Raw genomic sequence first — 23,449 nt, 5'->3', positions numbered from 1 at the left:
TTATATAGTGTATTGCATTGTATTGTATTGTATTACACATTATATAGTGTATTGCATTGTATGTATTGTATTACATTGTATTGTATTACACATTATATAGTGTATTGCATTGTACTGCATTGTATTGTATTGTATTGTATATATTGTTTGGCATTATATTGTTTTGCACTGCATTGCATGGTATTGTATTGCGTTGTATTATGATGGTCTTTAAAAAAGTTCATTTGAACGAACACTGAACAACTATTTTTTCGCGGAGTTCTGACAAACAAAAAATGGTAACATGTATCTGGAGAAATGTCGTAAGACAATATGGATATTTCTTTATTTTTGTCTGTTTTAAAAGCACATGATTTTAAAGTTTTTTTATTAGGCATTTTTTTAAACATTTTTTCGCTAAAATTATCAGAGGGCTCAGTAAAATCGTGTGATACTAAAGGTTGATTGCATGTAATGCTAAATTTGTTTGTTACATTACTACGATGGTATAGCTGACAATATTGCAGTGTTTAAATAAAAGCATAAATAAACATGACTCAAAAATGCAAACAAAACATAATGCAAGAAAATCACAAGATCAAATAAAAAAATGTCAGGCAGGATTAAGCAAACATCTATAAGTAAACGATACACATGCAACCATTGTACATTGAAAACATGATGCTTTGTTCTTAACAATATATTAAACGACTCGCATCTATTGTTCAAAAGCAGAATTAATAGTCATCTATTAAATTTACCGCATACTCTGCTACATGTACTAACAAGAGGACGAAAGCGCCTTCTATTGAAATCATAGATGCATGTCTTGTTTAATGTAATTTGTAGCAAATGTTTCTCTGACTTCAGAACAATCTTCTATTAGTAAGATAGATATGCTTTAGTTGAAATCCTATTCAAAGTGAAGGTACTCACCGATGCTATTAAAAATTTACTTACCAATTGACAGCTAACGCTGCTATTAACAGTGAATTGACTCACTGACTGACAGCTACCGCTGCTTTTAACAGCGAAGTTACCCACCGATTTAATGCTACCTCTGCTATTAATAGTGACGTTACTCACCGATTGACAGCTGCCGCTGCTATTAATTGTGACGTTACTCACCGATTTACAGCAACAGCTACTATTAACAATGATTTTTCTCACCGATTTACAGCTACCGCTGCTATTAATAGTGACGTTACTCACCGATTTACAGCTACCGCTGCTATTAATAGTGACAATACTCACCGATTTACAGCAACAGCTATTATTAACAATGATTTTTCTAACCGATTTACAGCTACCGCTGCTATTAATAGTGACGATACTCACCGATTTACAGCAACATCTACTATTAACAATGATTTTTCTCACCGATAAACAGCTACCGCTGCTATTAACAGTGACGTTACTCACCGATTTACAGCGACAGCTGCTATTGATAGCATAGACACTATACAGCTTACTGTACAAATGCTTCCCAGCAGATTACACAATTGGACTTTGTCTAAGAAGAAACGAGGGCCCTTTGTTACACCTGGAATGTTGAATAGATCAAAAGAATTTATATGAACTGCATGAGATTTTTTTGACGGATTTTCATTGTTTAAAATGCCTTACATGTGAGATTTGTTTACGATATTTTACTAAAAAGCTGCCAGCTTTATTAAATAATCCCTTGCACCTGTTTATACTGAAAATCAGTTCAATGCAGGTTTTGATAACAATAAAAAAGCTTTTACATATTCCACTAGCATAGAATGCACTATATCGAATGTTCATTGTATCCTTAAAACGAACTCATAATACAAACTAAGTCATATATGTAAACCATATTTTGTGTGGCCTAAAACAAAAAGATAAATCAATTAAATGACAATAGCTAGATAAAAACTTTACCTATCATATTCATAGGACATACAATCCCCGTGATACAGAGATCCGCAATCGCCAGGTTTATTACAAACATGCTACCTTTGTTCCGGAGAAGTGGTCTGTAGCTTATAACAGCTCCGATTACCTGAAAATGATTAAATAATATAATTCTGTGTTGAATGTATTATGTTAATGACGTAGGCGCTTGCAACACAGTGTAGACCAATCGGAACATGTTTGCTATTATTCATGATAACCTCGGACTTACAGATTAAAAATAGTTCTACCTCGTGGTTTTAAAAGTAATAGAAAGAGCATCGAAACACGAGGCTATCTAATTTGTACGATGGGGCGTAGCCCCCGGGTATTAATCAGATTGCCTAGTTTTTTTTTGTTCTTTCTCTTTTGTATCATAGTCAAACATAAAAAACACATTCCCTGTTGTCACAATATGAAACCCCAGAAAAACAATGAACGAGCATCTGAATATGTTACTTCTATCGATTTCCTTTTTCTCGGCCGTCACAATAAGTGAACCCCAGCAAAATGAGCCAATCAATGAGCATGCTCTGGAGTGCGGGTAACTAATACCTGTACTCCAGTTAACGCACTATGCATGTATATGTATATGATTCAACTCAACAGAAAGGTCCCCAAACTATGATACAATCTTTGATAATGTATAACGAATGCATTCTGTGAATTTGACATTTAAAGGAAACTAAAGTATGTTTCAGTAAAATCAAATTTAAAAAAAAATGTCTGACAATTATAATCAATATTAAAATGCATAATGATGAACAATAATAAACAAATCCGAACAAGTAGACATTTTGTACTTTCGGTTTCTACAACTATTTCAATAAGTATGTAATCTATATAATATACTGTTTACTATTATATCTATAAATTTACTTAATTTAGGCGGAGTTTTACTCGATATTGGAGGGAAAAAAACCTATTTGTTTACATGTATAGTTTCGTAGCGTAGGTCAGACCGAAATACCGTTTCCGTTTTTTTCCGAAGTTTGACGAAAAGAGCTCGAGAAAGTACGATTGCAGAATAGACTTGATTCTCCATTTTCGCCATAGCTAACAGACCATAAGTAACTTTGTTCGTACAACCTTCAAATTCGGAATTTATTGACAAGCCACCCCACACCAATTAATGCAACTTAATATGATATCCATACTCTTATTTAATGCTGTTATGTGTATTTTATCAATCTTAGTAAAGAATCCCTGGCGAGACAGTAAACTTATGTGTACGTTAATTAATCTGTGAATATCTGAAAAACAAAATAATTTTAATAAATTACTGGTATTGATATCAAGTTACCATGATAACGAGCTAGTTTCTTTGTTTAAATATTCTGACATTTATATCGTATCTTTAGATGACGTATTATCAGAAGCAAAATAAATATGTAATCATTAAGAAAAACCATATTGCAATATTTATAAAGCATGAAGATTTATGTAAATAAACAATACCCTCCAAATTATCTTTTTATCACAACAATTTTGTTTAAAGAGATTTAAAATAACGCAGCCAAATGTTCAACAAATCGTATTTTTGACGCCTATAAAATATAGAGACATTATTAAACATTCTTACACATATGAAAAAATCAAATCAAAATATCGATGTTCTCATAATAACAATATTGTTCAAGTGGATATTATCATGTATGAAAATAATAACAAACCGTTCCGTTCATTTATGACGTAAAGTGAATTATATAATGAGAGGAGAACATTCATGTAATTCTTCTACTAAACGCAAATACGGAAAGATGTATGAAATGATTTAATTAATGTAAATCAGATAAATTTATGCATTTTTCATATTTCTATTGTTTTCAAATTAATGTTTAGTAACTTTAAAAGCATAAAATAATTAAATATACCATCGGTGATGAGGTGGGGGGAGGTAAACTCATTAAAAAATTCTTTTAGCGAAAAAAATTCCCAATTTTAATTCCCCAATTTTTTTTATTCAGCATAAAGAACATTTATGTTTTGGGCGGGGCCCTTTAAACAATTTGGGGCGGCCGGGGTTTCAAATTTGAGGAAGAGATGGGAATATTTTGCATACCCTAATTTAATTCACATTATTTTCTATGTAAAAAAAGATGTATACCAAAAATTTGCAAAACAAACCGGGCCCCGAAGGCCAGTAAAAGGGGGTATTTTAAACCTGGGGAAAAATGCAACACAATTTTGGGTATACCTTAACTTTAAAAATTTAAAAAATTTTTATTTCAGCCACCTTCATAAACCCGGGGTGTTTTTAAAAAAATGGGTTTTTATTTTTTAAATTAAAAACTTTTGCTATTTAAAAAAGGTTTCTGGGAAAATATCCAAAAAAAAAAAAAATAACTTTAAAAACGTTTTTTTCCTAATTTACATATAGATCCCAAGGGGTAAAAAAAGGGAAAAACAATCTGGGGTTTCCCTTTATGCATCATTTTTTAAAGGATAACCTCCCCTTTTAATTTCTTTTTGCTTAACATTTAAAAATTTGTTAGCAACCCAATTGTATGTATGAAACAAACATTACTGCAGCATTTTTTTTAATGATTACATCAAACTATGTTTTCTTACATTTCAATTTTCAATACAATACCTGACTGATCAATAAGACTAGTACGGGTTTATTATCAGCCAGAAAAAACATAATTTTTAGCAAGTTTACATAAACACACCAAGATTGACTACAAGTTAAAAACTGTGCCTGAAATTTCTTGGTATAGTTGGCCAATTGGAATAATAATTTTGGGAGACATTGATTTCTTATAGTACGATAATTGCGGACAGACCAAGTACAAAATTGATACTCGTCTTCTATGACTTTCATGTTACAAAATATACATTTCCTTTCCATCCTACTAATGTTTCCGATAACGACCCTCTTCTATTGCAAGTTTATGAGCAGAGCACCGTAGTCTAAGTTAATGCTATTCTATGCTTATTCACCTTAACACATAGCAAATATTTTTCAATATCAAAACATCTTTTTATAACTTTATATGTAGTAAGTTTAGGCATAGTGTCTAAGGTACCAAAAAAATTCTGACAAAATTGACTATATAGACATTCTATTACCTTACTTAATTGTAGGTCAGTAATAATGATATTACAAATGGCTAGATAATAAAGAAAATAACGATATTTTAAGAACAGAAGATAATAATTAATCAAATTTAGTATATCATCAAGTGTGTTTGCAATTACGTTATAAATAGCGCACTAACTATTCATTAACTAAGCTTTACTTTTTTCTAGACTTTTGTTTTAACGAATTCTAAGTATAAATAGGTAATGCAAGTATTTGTTTTTGTAAATATATTAATACCCTTCTTCAAACATTTGTCTGATAATTCTACTTTATGGAGCAATTTATTATATCGGATGTTTATTACCAAAATTAAGCCTGAAAATAATTAATCCATTATAATTCATATATAAATATATAGAGATATGCCAATTAATTAAATGCGTTGTAGATGAATTTCAGTCATTTTAATGTAAATTATTTGAATTATGTATCATTACTTTAAAAACCAGTTATGCGATGTTATTGGTACATGTTTACAAATGCACTGATTGAATGATGCAACATTTGTTAATTTTGTGCAACGTTGAAAGAATTCAACGGAGCGACGGAGATATCGGCAGTTCCTCCTATATCTACTAAATCTACATCGTACGTCGGCGCAATCACACTTGATTATAACGCGACGGGTGGTGCTAGGTCAATAAAAAGAAATATACGTGAAATGATACAAAGTTAGAAGAGGTTGAATAGGTCAAAAGAAAGAGATATAGACAAAAAGTTTGGCCAGCTACATTTTCGCCTCTTCCGCCTAAACCTCTCCGGTTACGGTGGCCGCGGCCGGCACAGTCTTGGGTATCACTAGTGAGTACTTGCAGCTGTGCCCCTAATGGCGGATTAGAATGTGAGGGATGAATCATTTGAATTATGTATCATTCGTATTCTCGAAGAACATAAAACAAATTATAAAAAAATCACTCATTTCATTCCTAGAGTCTCAAAAGGTCAAGCATAACACACAATAATAACAACTTTGCAATATGAGCTAAGTCTGTTTGGCATAGCTTGAAAATGATACGGTATAAGTCTGATTTCAATTTAAATAGGGTGTAACTGATTTACGGTATCGTAAATATCATTGAACCAATTCTTAAAAAAAACTTCAAGCACAGTTATTGTAAGATCACGTGTGTTTATAATAGCATTACCATGATTCCGGTGGAAGTGTGATAAATGTTCTAGGGATAAGTTGTTTTCAGCTATGCGTGATCTTCCTTGACATAAATAGTATGTGTATGTATCTCCTACATTCCAGAAAATGTGAAATTTTCTTTCAAACCAGAACATAAAAGAACACCGGATGTTTCGTTAGTAATCCGGAATTCATTTGTTGAACGTGTTTATTTCCTGGAAACTTCAGAAAGTTCAACAAAAATAAGTACACAAAACCAAAAAAAAACAAAAAAACACACAGCTTAATAGTGTGTAGAAATTATTTGTTTTCCTTATTCCTTAAACAGTTTTCTTGTTCTCGGATATATACATGTACACTAAAATAAATCCGATATGCACAACCTATAGGACATTCATGCAATTTTGCCTTTTATATCAAAGGTACACTTGATTTTCACTGACAAAAAATACGATTCGCTTTGAAATATCTCACTGATATGTATTATCTATGACTTTCTAATTTAAACTTAAATATTTAGATTTGCTTATAGGTAACCCATTGGTCTGGTGGAATTACAAACTATATATAACATTATGCTTTTAAAGATCTGCTTATGAGCCAGAAACATCTCCTTACTATTTAAAAGGACCTATTAAACTCTGTAAGACTTATGTTATAAGTAAATGGGGCTCTTAGTAGTTTTGCTACAACATATGACGTAAAACACAGCGTCATTTAAGAAGAGTTATATGATCTAGTATAAACAGTTATATGCTTATACATGTATAACACAAACTTCCTGGTAATGGTTATATAACAGAAAACCGTTTAAAAGCCTTATAACCAAAGGCCTTTTGATAACACAGGTTGAACATCAAGAATATTTATATCTTTATTTTACTTCCACATCCTTTTAATATTCATCAGTGTTCATTACAAAATTTCAGCACAAACAGGACGTCTTGAAAGAATACAGTGAACTCACCAATATGTTGCCTACATTCCCGACAGACATCGCCAGACTCGTAAATATCAGAAACAACCAGGACATTGTCGGGTGTCGCTTCATAAAATTATAATCTAAACTTGACTCATTTATATTGTCTGTCCATCCGTCTGATCGTCCAAGCATATCTTGGAACATAGGATGTAAGTTTTCAATCTCAGATGTCATTTTCTTTGATTAATCTGTTTTTCATCCACACAATTTGCTTCTTTACTATTTGAACTATGAACATTTATTTGAATGTCATAACAAACATAACGTTTGAATGTAACTAACGTAATAATTTATGTAAATCCTTGTCTGTAATGAGTAGATTATTTAATATAGATCACTTTGTACTTAAGTTGTGTCTTATGAATATTTACATGTTCTGAAAATTAGTTTCCTATATTTTATACCATCGATTAAATAATGGTAAACTTTAACGACAGTTAATGTTTGATTAAAAACACGTTTTCTTATCCTGTACAACCTCATCTAAAGTTTGACTGGAATATTGTTTTTTAACTAAACATGTTCTTATTCATGTGTAATTCAACTAAACATGTTGTTATGAATGATTCCTCGAACATATATATCCAAATCGTGTTTTGTATACAATATGTAGCAATTTGTCAGAAGTCCGCTTTCTTTTCGCTCAAGTTTAAGTCAATATGAGCTAACGATATTATTATAACAATGGACACAAAAGTGTTAAAGATGTTTTAAACTTCCTTATGACACCGACGCAGTGACGTGTATTCAAGGTGTTGAAAATTAAGACGAACCTTCTAACGGTTAACTGTTTTTATGAACACGTATTATATAATCTTTTACAAACAAATCAGACACGGTTAATATGGTATTTATAACACTTCATCGTGCCCAATATACGGTTACAATAGGTAACGGTTAATTCAGCGAATCACATAACAAAAGGTGATGTAATGATATGTTGATCACTTCTCAATTTCTTATTTTTGGTATGAATGAACAGACCCAAACACACACACTTTGGTATGAAATTCTACCTAACTGTTAAATCCTCCCTCGGAGGCATTTAAAACAAATGTCGCTACAATCGACATCACTTCCGGAATGCAAATAATTACTTCTGTTTATTCTTACATTAGATTTTTACATGACTGAATGCATTTGTTCCAAATGTTCATTGCACTTAATTTTAACCTCGCAAAATTATCTGATTGTACAATGTATAACATTTCACATATATCAAATTCTACTTTATCCTATTCATAACAACACATTATTTTTAGTATGATTTCCTTGTCTAATCTAGTGGACTTACGTACTCTACAGGTGATATTTGTCTTAATGATATTCCGTTAACAGGAGATAAATATCATTATAATGTAAGACAAATCAATTTATTACATCTTATCACAAATTTACTTTACCACTATAACCCAACCACCCTTAATGTTTACAATGACGGTAAATCAACGAGCTCCTTTGCGTTTTTGTTTATGATGTACGATAACTAATAAATTTGTTATCAATCAATTTATTTTGATTGTTAGTTTATTCAACATAACAGCATAAATTATCACCATTACAGTTGCGTTATATCATTTTGTTTTAAAATGCAGTGCTTATGAAAATCTACGTAGTCAATATATTAAGCGATATTTTTACATTAGGCCTAGTATGGCCAAATTTATAGAACTACTACAATCTAAAAGTCATAAAGTACTTATAAACTTATGTTATTATTTAAAAAAGGCAAACATCAAACGAAATGATTACTTCAGAAATCTTCAATAGTATGATGATGCAGTTTTGATTATATATACCTCGATGTTTTTTCAGTATATTATTATATAAATAATTTATCAAACAAATTCGATTAAAAGCGAAGTTATAGTTTGTTCTCCGCTTAAATTTAGTACTCTTCATTATTCATTTACAGATGTAATTTAAAGAAATGGATATATAATTGATTAATGGAGTTTTGTCAGTGTATATAATGAATCACATTGTATGTATTAAATATCCCATTGCTCAGTATTGTATTGATTTGTTTTTTCTTTATGTATAATTGTAAAATATGTGACCTATAATTATATTTAAAAATGCTTGTAATAACGATGTACCTATGTGTGTACAAGTTATGAAATAAACTCTGTTCTGTTCTGTTCTGTTCTGTTCTGATAACGAATCTAGTGAAGATAAAATGAATTTGGTGAAGGAAAACATATGTTTTATTTTCGTTATCGTTGTTTTCGTAAAAATTCATGCTGAATCATGCATATAGAGTAACGTACGTACTCGGCATTTCTTTCTTTTTTTGAAATTCAAAAATAGTATGCCATATTTTACGAAGAAAACACAAATGATCGCCTTAAAAGGAATAATTAGTTTGCATACAGGTTCCAAAATGTAAATCTAGCCATATTTTGATCAACACATTTTATTACGCATGTGACATCAAATATACAGCTTTTATCCACACAAAGTAGAATTTATTATTGCGGTAAATTCCCGTCTGTTTTAGGCATAATTTCAATTTCGAATTCTTCTCAAACCTGAAACGCCTCAAATGATAATCTACATAAAAGAACTTCTATTGTATGACAACTAACTGGATGCACGTTTCTATTATGTTCTGTTAATAGTATTTAATATAGACTTAAATCATATATGAACAATGCATCAAAATAAAAATATTAACCTTTATCAACCACAATGTTGTCTCTTATTTATTAGTGACATTATGCTCATTATTTCATTGTCAAGTTAAGCTAAATTGACTGTTATAATAGTGATTGACCAATAGTTGATACCAGAAAATGTAAAGGATTTTATATTCATCTGCCTAAGATATAAAATAGACTGTTCCGCTCTTTTTTACAAATTGGACGTTACAGTTAATTTCCGATGGATATCTATATAAATTTGCTTGGGTCATGTGAGTTATTTACCATTCATACGAAGTAAATTATAAAAACTAAAAGAACAAGATATGTTTGTAAAACATGTATGCCCCCTATCAGCAGCCAATTAGTCATGTGATAAGGTTATTATGCATGACTTCTGACCCAGTGATCAAACAATTAATAAGGGTTATAAAGTATCTACTGGCCATGACCTTGACCTTTGACCCCTTGACCCAAAACTCAATAGGGGTCATCTGCTGGTCACGACCAATCATCATACAAAGTTTGAAGTTCCTAGGCCTAGGCGTTTTTAGTAAATTGATCAGAAACCGTTTTTACCTACAAGGTCAATGTGACCTTGACCTTTGACCCCTTGACCCCAAAAATCAATAGGTGTCATCTGCTGGTCATGACCAATCACCATGCCAAGTTTGAAGTTCTTAGGCCTAAGGGTTCTCTTATTATTGATCGGAAACCGTTTTAACATACAAGGTCAATGTGACCTTGACCTTTGACCCCAAAATCAATAGGGGTCATCTGCTGGTCATGACCAATCACCATGCCAAGTTTGAAGTTTCTAGGCCGAAGCGTTCTTTAGTTATTGATCAGAAACCGTTTTTACTTACAAGGTCATTGTGACCTTGACCTTTGACCCCTTGATCCCAAAATCAATAGGAGTAATCTGCTGGTCATGACAAATCACCATACCAAGTTTGAAGTTCCTAGGCCTAAGCGTTCTTGAGTTATTGATCAGAAAACCGTTTTTACTTAAAAGGTCAATGTGACCTTGACCTTTGACCCCTTCATCTAAAACTCAATAGGGGTCATCTGCTGGTCATGACCAATCACCACACCAAGTTTGAAGTTCCTAGGCCTAAAGCGTTTTTAGTTAATTGATCGGAAAACTGTTTTTACCTACAAGGTCAATGTGACCTTGACCTTTGACCCCTTGACCCCAAAATCAATAGGTCATCTGCTGGTCATGACCAATCACCATACCAAGTTTGAAGTTCCTAGGCATAACGGTTCTTAAGTTATTGATTGGAAAGCATTTTTACCTACAAGGTCAATGTGACCTTGCCCTTTAACCCCTTAACCCCAAAATCAATAGGGGTCATCTGCTGGTCATGACCAATCACCATACCAAGTTTGAAGTTCCTAGGCCTAAGGGTTGTTTAGTTATTGATCGGAAACTGTTTTTACCTAAGAGGTCAATGTGACCTTGACCTTTGACCCCTAGACCCCAAAATCAATAGGGGTCATCTACTGATCATGACCAATCAACATCTCAAGTTTGAAGTCCCTAGGCCTAAGGGTTCTTTCATTATTGATCGGAAACCGTTTTTACCTACAAGGTCAATGTGACCTTGACCTTTGACCCCTTAACGCCAAAATCAATAGGGGTCATCTGATTGGTCATAACCAATCACCATACCAAGTTTGAAGTTCCTAGGCCTAAGGGTTCTTTTGTTATTGATCAGAAACCGTTTTTAATTAAAAGGTCAATGTGACCTTGACCTTTGACCCCTTGACCCCAAAATCTATACGGGTCATCTACTGATCATGACCAATCACCATACCAAGTTTGAAGTTCCTAGGCCTTAAGGTTCTTTAGTTATTGATCGGAAACCGTTTTTACCTACAAGGTCAATGTGACCTTGACCTTTGACCCCTTAACGCCAAAATCAATAGGGGTCATCTGATTGGTCATAACCAATCACCATACCAAGTTTGAAGTTCCTAGGCCTAAGGGTTCTTTTGTTATTGATCAGAAACCGTTTTTAATTAAAAGGTCAATGTGACCTTGACCTTTGACCCCTTGACCCCAAAATCTATACGGGTCATCTACTGATCATGACCAATCACCATACCAAGTTTGAAGTTCCTAGGCCTTAAGGTTCTTTAGTTATTGATCGGAAACCGTTTTTACCTACAAGGTCAATGTGACCTTGACCTTTGACCCCTTGACCCCAAAATCAATAGGGGTCATCTACTGATCATGACCAATCACCATACCAAGTTTGATGTTCCTAAGCCTTAAGGTTCTTTAGGTATTGATCGGAAACCGTTTTTACCTACAAGGTCAATGTGACCTTGACCTTTGACCCCTTGACCCCAAAATCAATAGGGGTCATCTACTGATCATGACCAATCACCAAACCAAGTTTAAAGTTCCTAGGCCTTAAGGTTCTTTAGTTATTGATCAGAAACCATTTTTGCTTACAAGGTCAATGTGACCTTGACCTTTGACCCCTTGACCCCAAAATCAATAGGGGTCATCTACTGATCATGACCAATCACAATACCAAGTTCGAAGTTCCTAGGCCTTAAGGTTCTTTAGTTATTGATCGGAAACCGTTTTTGCTTTCAAGGTCAATGTGACCTTGACCTTTGACCCCTTGACCCCAAAATCAATAGGGGTCATCTACTGTTCATGACCAATCACCATACCAAGTTTGAAGTTCCTAGGCCTTAAGGTTCTTTAGTTATTGATCGGAAACCGTTTTGGGTTTCAAGGTCAATGTGACCTTGACCTTTGACCCCTTGACTCAAAAATCAATAGGGGTCATCTACTGGTCATGACCAATCACCATACCAAGTTTGAAGTTCCTAGGCCTTAAGGTTCTTTAGTTATTGATCGGAAACCGTTTTTGCTTTCAAGGTCAATGTGACCTTGACCTTTGACCCCTTGACCCCAAAATCAATAGGGGTCATCTACTGGTCATGACCAATTACCATACCAAGTTTGAAGTTCCTAGGCCTTAAGGTTCTTTAGTTATTGATCGGAAACCGTTTTTGCTTTCAAGGTCAATGTGACCTTGACCTTTGACCCCTTGACCCCAAAATCAATAGGGGTCATCTACTGGTCATGACCAATCACCATACCAAGTTTGAAGTTCCTAGGCCTTAAGGTTCTTTAGTTATTGATCGGAAACCGTTTTTGCTTTCAAGGTCAATGTGACCTTGACCTTTGACCCCTTGACCCCAAAATCAATAGGGGTCATCTACTGGTCATGACCAATCACCATACCAAGTTTGAAGTTCCTAGGCCTAAGGGTTCTTTAGTTATCACTCGGAAACCATTTGGTCTACGGACCGACGGACCGACGGACCGACAGACCGACGGACCGACAAGTGCAAAGCAATATACCCCCTTTTTTTCAAAATGGGGGCATAATTAAGCCAACATATAAACTTATATTGACTTCTAACTGTTCACTCGCTATATACCCTTGGTTGTGCATTATGTCATGTTGTTGTCGTAGATTTTATAGTAGTATTAGGTTACTTTCTTTAGATTTGGGCGATAAATTTTACTTCGACTGCATACAATGAAATTACTGATCCTTGCCAACAACTTTGATATTTAAGATTTTAAAAATGCGAATTATATAACACTATTTCTTAAGCGTTTAGTTTCAACAGCTTTGTTAAAGAGTTATTTATAAACGCTAGACTTACTGAATTTGCTATTACCTAAAAAAAATTCTGTATTATATTCATGTAATCATATTGTTCAAAATTAACATGATCATATATTATGTGAAAAGATGAAATGTAAAAAAATATGTTGAAATAATCTTTTGGTTAGTAAACTGGTTTGAGGAGTTTAACGTTAAGACAGACTCCGATAGGCGAACAATAATTGGATTTGAGGAACGCTATAGATCTTGTACAAAACATTAGATCTAAGAACTAATGCACCGTTATTTACCAGCAGGGACCCATTTAATGAGCAACTATACTTTCTAAGTAACACAACTGAACAAAAATTATAATAAGAAGGTAATTGTCTTTACATTTTTGTAACAACTGTTTGTTTCTATCAATCAGAATTCCAGTAATCAGTACAGGACAGTTCTTTTAATGATCATATATGCTAACTCATTGATCAAATATATTTCACTTGTAAATGAATGAATTAAAGATAATTTGAGGTTAGCAATGTAAAATAAACAACATATTTTGTATTCGCTTAAGAGGTATTTCCCTTTTACCAGATTTGTTAAACTCACAACGGTAGGTGGCAAGTGTAAACTGTTGCGCCGTATTTCATCTTTAGTTAGTGTGATATTTTTCTGGTACTTCGGAATAATTGATTATATCATGTGATTATATTATGTAATTAAAAATCGGGTTGCATATAGCAGTGTCTATACATATGTGAAAATGTATATGTATACACGGGTTAAGATGTTGTATATGCAGATATATGAGCGTGAATGTACTTATGCTTATGTATATGTATGTTGTTTTTTTTTTTTTTTTTTTTTTTTTTTTTTTGGGGGGGGGGTTTACGTCACATCGACACAGTATAGGTCATATCGCGACGTTCCAGCTTTACTGGTGGAGGAAGACCTCAGGTGCCCTTCCGTGCATTATTTCAGTCACGAATGGGCACCCGAGTAGAACCACCGACGTTCCGTAAGGTATATGTATGTATGTGTTTATGTATGCATGCATGTTTGAATATGTAATTATGATTTAATCAAATGTTAAATTGCTGTAGGCATATATAGTATGTAAATGTCGGCCACATGGGTCTATGACCTTCTGTTGTTTTGAAAATAAAATCTTGAATCTTGAAATTTTGAATCTTTATTACTTTTAGTGTTGCGAATTTGAACCGGTGCTAAGGGGCGTAAGATGTATTACTACACTCGTATACTTCTACCTTTCTGATTATGATTGCTAAGGAAAACCACACGAAAATTCACCTTTATAACAATAAATAGATAATGTAAGTCTTTTATCTTTCTTGAGTTTGAAATTCAAACTATTAATTACATCGTCGGAATCCACGGTACACATTCCGTATATGATATGTTTTATACATATACTGGTATACGGTTAATAGCCTGGGTTACCGAGAATGATTACATAGGGCTCAGTAAACTCACCATGATGTTTCCTATATTCCCGGCAGTCACCGCTAGACTTGTAAATATCAGAAACACACAGGACATTGTCGGGTGCCGTGTCATAAAATTATAATCCAAACTTGACTCATTTATATTGTCCCTCCATCCGTCCGAACGTTCTAACATATCTTGGAACATTGGATGCAAGTTTTCCACGTCAGATGTCATTGTATTGAAACGTTATGTTTTCAAAGCACACGTTCGAAAAACAGCTTTTTATTACACCTCCATAGAGTATTTCATTTATTTAAAAATTACAAGCAAACAGTTCTTTATCAACGTAGTTTGATCCGTGTTAATCTTTCTTTTTCATGTATATCTTTTGTATAAAACAATTTACATTTACAAGACATTAACACTATTCATTTTCGTATATGATACACTTAATCAATTTTAAACAAAATCGAGTATCAATTATATATTGTCTAAAGATATTTAGGCACTGTTTTCCATACAACTACAGGCTTAAATTACAGTGACGGGAAATTAAACATATCATATTTTTACATTATTTACTGTAATCTAAAACAAAATTTACAACGTTTAATTACTGAAATATTGTACATTGTATAAACTATATCCTGTGGCAAGTCACACAAATATTGAATATTACTTCTTTCTTTGAATAGGTTCCCATTTCCATGATTTACTTCCGTGTACGATCTATAAAGAACGCGTTGCATTGATATTTAGCCGAAACACACCTTCGAATGAGGAAAAATATTGATACTTTGTAAGGTGAATTAATTTAATACGTTTAACACAATAAATAATGTACTTTGAATGTTTACTTTACGAGACCAACTGTGATTGTTGACGTTATAAAATATATCTGATAATCCTTACAACCGTGTTTACATGATAACTTCTTTGGGTAAAAAACATGAAATAGTGTCCTATTGTTGTAATATATAGATGTATCCATTATATGCCATAGTCACGAACACATATCAGATATCAAGTTGAATATTCATCCGCACGTTGGGTAGAAGACACAGTTTGTCTCTCCTATCCGCAGTACATGCATGTACTATTCAGAGAGATATTCCTTAAAGATACTCCGTGATAAAAAAAATGTAACAATGTAGTCTTTCAACTGTTGGCCAAACACGTACATATTATCCGATCATCATACACGTGTAAACAGTTAACCACCCGGTAATCTTCATATTACAACATTGTCCTATAACATTATATTACATGCAATTTTCAACATGTAGTTATTACACGTTGAGCCCCACATTTCAATTTAATTGTCGCGTTAACCGGTATCTAGGGATATTTTAACCGAAACCGACACAACAGGAATAAAACTGTATAATCGTTAAATTCAGCTTATCTTTTAAACATCTTCTTTTTGGGTTTACAATTGTACACCCGTTTCCTATTGTCAACGGTAGAAATTGACACGAAGATGTTTTTTTTAAATAACAATGCAACGTCAGATCATATAACAACGTTTTAAATTTTTTGTCCCATTTTGAATATGAAATATAAGTGTCCGATTACATAGTTTATAGATTTAATTGTATTTTCCTTTTTTGTATAGCAAGAGACATGTTGTATTTGTTTAAAGCAGCATGCCTCCAGATTCATGCTATATTTCTCAAAAATTTTGAAAATGTGTTTAAAAGTAAAATATAGTTAAGTGAACGAAGAAAGTAATTTACACATTGCAAAGGGCGCTTGCAATCCACGTTAATTACCAAAAAGGAGGTCATACCTCTACTGCGTTAATAACGCAGTAGAACAAGAGTGATTGATACTGCGTAATAAGTCATTAATTGCACATAACATGTAAATTATTAATTGAATATTGAATCTTTTTTACTTTTCTTTAGATCTTCATACATTTTTCTAAAGATTGAATTTCTTGAAATATCGTGGCTCATCTGGCAGCGTGCAGCTTTAATGAATAAATGGCAGTATATTTGTTTGATTGGGTTTTTACGTTTCACCGACACAGTATAGGTCATTTGGCGACGTTCCAGCTTTACTGATGGAGGAAGACCTCAAGTGCCCTTCCGGGCACGAACGGGCACCTGAGTAGAACCACCGACGTTCCGTAGTCCCTGTCGGGATTCGAACCCACAGCGGTGAAGGGCAATTGAAATGGCAGTATAAGTACTGTTGCAAACCAAGATGCTATGTTCACTTGGTAGAGTAACTGATAAGTAGGGTTCTTGGTTCGACCCTCCAGCTAGACGAAATTTCTCCGTGCCAACTAATCTCGAATATTGAGTCAAATTGCCATTTGCCTCTAAATGCTGATTCAGAAATCATGTGCGACTCTTGAGGAGAAATTAGTAATTACTGGTCAGCGGCGTAGCCAGCTTTTTCAACTTGTAGGCACATTAAAGGGGGTGTGGGGGCTTTGCCCCCAGTAGTCAAAAAACAAGTTCAGATTAAAAAGAGCAAAATGCGCGTTTTAAAGTATGTTCAAGGAAAATTATCAAAACAATGATTTTAAACTATATATTGATGGATTTGATAAATTGCAAATTTACTGAGGATGGTAAATCATGCACAAAAAAAACACACACTTCATTATACTAAACGGCTTGAACACACTACCAACCCCAACCTCGCATGTTTTTATTGTATTTTTGGGACTTTTAAAAATGTCAATTTCTTAACAAACTTGTAGGCCCGTGCCTACATGGCCTTATAGTAGCTACGCCATCCGGGATAGCATGTTAGGTGGATGACTGCCGAGGTATGACCAAAATACTTATTTGTTAAAATTTGCAAAAATATCAGAAAAACAAACAAACACATCAAGATTATTAAGAAATTGATATACATGCAACATCCGGAATAGGCGGTGATATAATAAAGTATAAAATAACTGCGTTTTATTTATATCGTGTATTAACAGTTGTAAAAAGTTTTGATTAATTGCACTTTGATGTCAATACATACCACTATATAATACAATATCAGTTTTAACCGAATCCTATCAAATTATCACCGTTTCTTTGCTTCAGCAACAAATCTTTTTTCCGCTCAAAACAAATATTTTTATGGAATTATTGTATTTTTCAATACTAAAATACACAGGATTATTCGGATTCAACAACCATAACGAAACTACCATTCACACATGTGATCTCAGTAAAATTAAAAACGGACTCCAACAATATTAATCAATTATTTCCATTTTTATACATCATAACTTGCATTTCCTACAATCAAACAAGAATCAAAACCCTTTATACCTTTAATGTTGATAACAGCATGAGGAAAACACATATGAGCCGCGTCATGACAAAACCAACATAGTGCGTTTGCGACCAGACCAGCCTGCGTATCCGTGCAGTCTGATCAGGATCCATGCTGTTCGCTATCAGTTTCTCTACTTGTAATAGAGTTGGTAAGCGAACAGCATGGATCCTGTTCAGATTGCGCGGATGCGCAGGCTGGTCTGGATCCATGCTGGTCGCAAACGCACTATGTTGGTTTTGTCGTGACACGGCTTATATTTGCTTCAATGTTGATAACCACATTAAGCGATAAAGATCTCATATGCTACATTGATGATAACTGTTTTATGTTTAAAGCAACTCGCCTCCAGATTTCTTCTATAACTGTCATGAAAATAATTGAAAATGCATTTAAAAGTAGTATCGTATTGTGAAGTAAACAAAGAAAATAATTTACACATTGCATACGGCAATCAACACATGTAAATTACCAAAACGAAGTCAAAATATGCAAAAATAGCCCTTACTACGTTAGTAACGCAGTAGAAATATGATGAAAAAGAAAGCAAAATCGGTCATTTATCGAAAATAACATGGAAATTATTACTTTAAGCTTGAAACTTTTTACTTTTCATAAAATCTCAGAACAATTTTTCTCAGTTTTGATTTTCTTGAAATATTTTGGCTCACCTGGAGGCAAGCAACTTTAAGACATCATTTGCAACCATGTAGACAAAATATCCATTTGCAACACTTTTGATAACCGCAATAGATTAACGTGAACACTAGTACTCTAACGTTACATCCGAGAACTGTTCATCCATTTGTGATTATCGAGACACATTTCTCTTTTTCATTTAATTATTGAACTCATATTCCGTCTCATGAGGGTGCCATGTTCTTTATGAATAGATAAAATGTAATTAGCGGTTCATCTGTGGTAAAAAACAATCATTATGATTCAATAAAAACCCTTTTTGAAAGCAGATAGTTTTGCTGTTTATTAGATCAAGAGAAATAAGATGAAAAGAACTTCCCCATATGAGGGTACCATTTGATACATTGCCTCTTTTACATATATTGTATTAGTTATACAGATTTTTGACAAATTGTATGGCCGTATATAAACGGTTGTTTGGAAATATAACCCGAGCCACCAGGCGACGGTTTTATTACAAAACAACCGTTTATATAAGGCCACATAACCTGCCAGGAATCTTTATAACATTTTTTTTAATACTGCAAACTTCTCTTCTAGTGAACGAAAAAAGTGAGAGTTTTCAGCAGTCGTGTATATAAAACTACATGTATATAAACTTAAGCGAAGTTACAAACTTGCAGTATTATAATTATCAATATAAAAAAGGCAAATAAGAAAACGTTACTAGAAATGATTGTGTGAACAATAATCTAAAAGCAATATTTTGAATGGATTTCCACTGAGGTTTTTTAATGAATTTCTTTTTAACTTTTTGAACCATTTGATGTTGGCCTGGTCGCAACATTTATCGTAATTTGCTCCATTGTTCTTGATTAATCATTTGCATTGCGCAAACTGAATCAAAATTGAAAAGCGTTTAAACACGTTTAACTCTATTAAGATAGGCAATATCAAAAGAAAAATCGATTTTTGTTCTGTTTCAAATGCTCCAGTTGATATTTGTAAGAATTTCATCTTTTATGTTTCATGCTTTGGGATCTCTGTGAAAAATATAGAGACGTTTGTCAAATATATTGGGGACTTTTAAATGTATATTGTTTCCAAAAAGAAAATTCGCAGAATTTCTTAAATTTACCTAGCTTTTATAAATTGATATGTGTTTATATATGCTTGGAGATACCTTCCAGTTACCGCTACCATCCACAGACAGACTCGATCAAACCAAGCCTACAATATTTTCAATCTTGCAGGTTTTTTTTAACAAATACGTTCCAAAAGACCTCGATATGAGGCAACTTTGGTTTTTTTATCAAGATCTTTACAATAAGAATTACACTCAAAGAACTCGGATATTAATGTTTTTGTTATATAATTCTTGGGATGTTTATGAAAAATTAAATCATCATAACTTGCATTTTATTGACAATGAATCTAAATGTACCATTTATTCTTATCACCTGAATTTTGTAATGACTAAATTATCTGACGAAACGGGGAAATTTAAAAAAAAAAAATAAGAACAAGAGGGCCATGATGGCCCTGAAGTCGCTCACCTGTATATAGGCCCCTGGAGCAGATCCAGTTTAAACCCCAGGGCTTTTGAACAAACTTGGTAGACAACCATTAAAAGATGTTTCATGCTAAACATCTAAGGTCTAGCTCGTTGGGTTTTTCAAAAGAAGATTTTTAAAGTTTTTTCTTTAAACATATAGTTAAAAACAATGACACCCCTGGGACAGGGCCAGTTTTGACCCCAGGGCTTTTATTTGAACAATCTTTGTAGACACTTACTAGAAAATGTTTCATGCTTAATATCTAAACTCTAGCTATTCGGGTTTTTCCAAAAAAGATTTTTAAGTCTTTGCTATACACATATAAAGAAAATCAATGTCCCACCAGAGCCGGGCCAATTTTGACCCAAGGGCTTTTATTTGAACAAATTTTGTACACACTCACTAGAAGATGCTTCATGCTTAATATCTAAACTCTAGCTATTTGAAATTTTTCAAAGAAGATTTTTTAAATTTTTGCTATATACACACAAAAGGAAAATCAATGACCCCCGGGGCGGGGCCAATTTTGACCCCAGGGCTTTTATTTGAACAAACTTTGTAGACACTCACTAGAAGATGCTTCATGCTTAATATCTAAACTCTAGCTATTTGAGTTTTTTCAAAGAAGATTTTTTAAGTTTTTGCTTTACACATAATTATAAGGTAAATAAATAACCCCCGGGTTGGGGCCAATTTCGACCCAGGCTTTTATTTGAACAAACTTTGTAGACACTCACAAGAAGATGTTTCATGCTTAGTATCTAATCTCTAGCTATTTGTTGTTTTTTTTTCAAAGAAGATTTTTTAATTTTTGCTTTATACACACAAAAGGAAAATCAATGAACCCCGGGGCCTGGCCAATTTTGACCCCAGGGCTTTTATTTGAACAAACTTGGTAGACATCCATAAGAACATGTTTCATGCTAAATATCTTAGCTCTAGCTCTTTGGGTTCTTTAAAAGAAGATTTTTAAGTTTTTATTATATACATATAGGGAAAATCAATGACCCCCTGGGGCGGGGCCAATTTCGACCCCAGGGCTTTTATTTGAACAAACTTGGTAGACATCCATTACAATATGTTTCATGCTAAATATCTTAAATCTAGCTCTTTAGTTCTTTAAAAGAAGATTTTTAAGTTTTTACACTGTGTATATAGGGAAAATCAATGAGATCTGGGGTGGGGCCAATTTTGACCCCAGGACTTTTATTTGAACAATTTTGGTAGACACCCATTAGAACATGTTTCATGCTAAATATCTTAGCTCTAGCTCTTTGGGTTCTTTAATAGAAAATTTTTAAGTTTTTACTATATGCATATAGGGAAAATCAATGACCCCCTGGGGCGGGGCCAATTTTGACCCCAGGGCTTTTATTTGAACAAACTTGGTAGACATCCATTAGAACATGTTTCATGCTAAATATCTTAAAACTAGCTCTTTGGGTTCTTCAAAAGAAGATTTTTAAGTTTTTACTCTATGTATATGGGGAAAATCAATGACCCCTGGGGCGGGGCCAATTTTGACCCCAGGACTTTTATTTGAACAAACTTGGTAGACACCCATTAGAACATGTTTCATGCTAAATATCTTAGCTCTAGCTATTTGGGTTATGAAAAAGAAGATTTTTTAAGTTTTTATTATACATGTTATATGCATATAGGGAAAATCAATGACCCCTGGGGCGGGGCCAATTTTGACCCCAGGGCGTTTATTTGAACAAACTTGGTAGACAACCATTAGAACATGTTTCATGCTAAATATCTTAGCTCTAGCTCTTTGGGTTCTTTAAAAGAAGATTTTTAAGTTTTTACTCTATGTATATGGGGAAAATCAATGACCCCTGGAGCGGGGCCAATTTTGACCCCAGGGCTTTTATTTGAACAAACTATGTAGACACTCACTAGAAGATGTTTCATGCCAAATATCTAACATGTAGCCTTCACAAATTCAGAGAAGTAGATTTTTTTTAGATTTTACAATATACATATTAGGAAAAACCTATGACCCCCCAGGGCGGGGCCGATTTTAATTCTAGGAACAAAATTTGAACAACTTTGGTTTTGGACCTATAGATGATACCATAGACCAAATATCAAAGCTCTAGGGCATTTATATTTTTCAAGTTTTTTACTATATGTATGTAATGAAAATCAATGACCCCCCGGGCGGAGCCAATTTTGACCCTAAGGCCATTATTTGAACAATCTTGATAGAGGTTTACTACACAATGTTTCATGCCAAATATATAATCTGAAGCCTTTGCCAAATCATAGAAGAATATTTTTTTAGATTTTACTATATACATATAAGGGAAAACCTATGACCCCCGGGGCGGGGCCAATTTTGACACTAGGGACAAAATTTGAACAACTTTGGTAGAGGACCCATAGATGATACCATATACCAAAAATCAAAGCTCTGGCCCATGTTCTTTCAGACAAGAAGATTTTTTAATTTTGTGTTTTTTGAAATCCTTTTCTGGCCCTATGACCTACATATGCAACAGACCGGAACCATTTGAACAACTTTGAAAGGGGACCACCCAAGAATCATTTCTGTAAAGTTTGGTTGATGTGCAGTCATTGGTTTCAGAGGAGATGTTGTTTATGTTCAAAAGTTGACGACGCACGACGACGGACGACGGACACAGGGCCATCAAAATAGCCCACCCTGAGCATTGCTCAGGTGAGCTAAAAATGAAATAAAGAATCAGTAACTTTTATTTAACCTTTGTTTTCATGTGTAAAAAAATAATTACAGATTTTAATAATATAATATTTGATTTATATCCAGATAAATGGTTACAGAAGATCAAGTACAAAGTCACTTAACGCAGCAAAGAGTTAAAATTATCATGGGTAATCTTAATTGTGAGTTCAAGTGGTCATACCTGATAAAATACCTTTGATTGCTTTCTAACAACTAAAATGTCATTATGTTTAAAGGAGGCTTATCTCTACGGAACAAACAATCCTATGTTTACCAAGAGAGTGAGTTGATTCAAGTGGTGTACTGATTCTTGATAATAGAAAAATGTTCTTATAATAAAAACATATACGAGATATGGGATCCGTTCGTTACGTAAAATCCACAAACGAATTTTGAATAAAAATATCATATTTATCATCTTATTTC

The 23,449-nt window shown here is 33.4% G+C and overlaps 1 protein-coding gene across 5 annotated transcripts in view; it reads right to left on the bottom strand.

The window, feature by feature from the left end:
• LOC132746304 (melatonin receptor type 1A-like) overlaps nt 1-23,449 on the bottom strand; it is an 83,112-nt gene that overhangs the window by 8,043 nt on the left and 51,620 nt on the right. For 4 of the 5 annotated variants that reach the window (XM_060735417.1, XM_060735416.1, XM_060735413.1 and 1 more), the window contains exons 2-3: nt 1,885-2,005; nt 1,402-1,522 (exon numbers count right to left, since the gene is read on the bottom strand). In XM_060735417.1, coding sequence (XP_060591400.1) covers nt 1,402-1,522; nt 1,885-1,954 — 191 coding nt within the window. In that variant the 5' untranslated portion in view covers nt 1,955-2,005. Of the gene's footprint in view, nt 1-1,401; nt 1,523-1,884; nt 2,006-7,077; nt 7,356-23,449 lie in introns of those variants that run through there. The other variant, XM_060735415.1, reaches the window with a different exon arrangement.

This window comes from Ruditapes philippinarum, unplaced genomic scaffold (assembly GCF_026571515.1).
Source record: "Ruditapes philippinarum isolate M1 unplaced genomic scaffold, ASM2657151v2 ctg1186_1_1_1_1, whole genome shotgun sequence".
Classification (NCBI taxonomy): Eukaryota; Metazoa; Mollusca; class Bivalvia; order Venerida; family Veneridae; genus Ruditapes; species Ruditapes philippinarum.
This window is presented reverse-complemented; position numbering and strand designations above follow the sequence as displayed.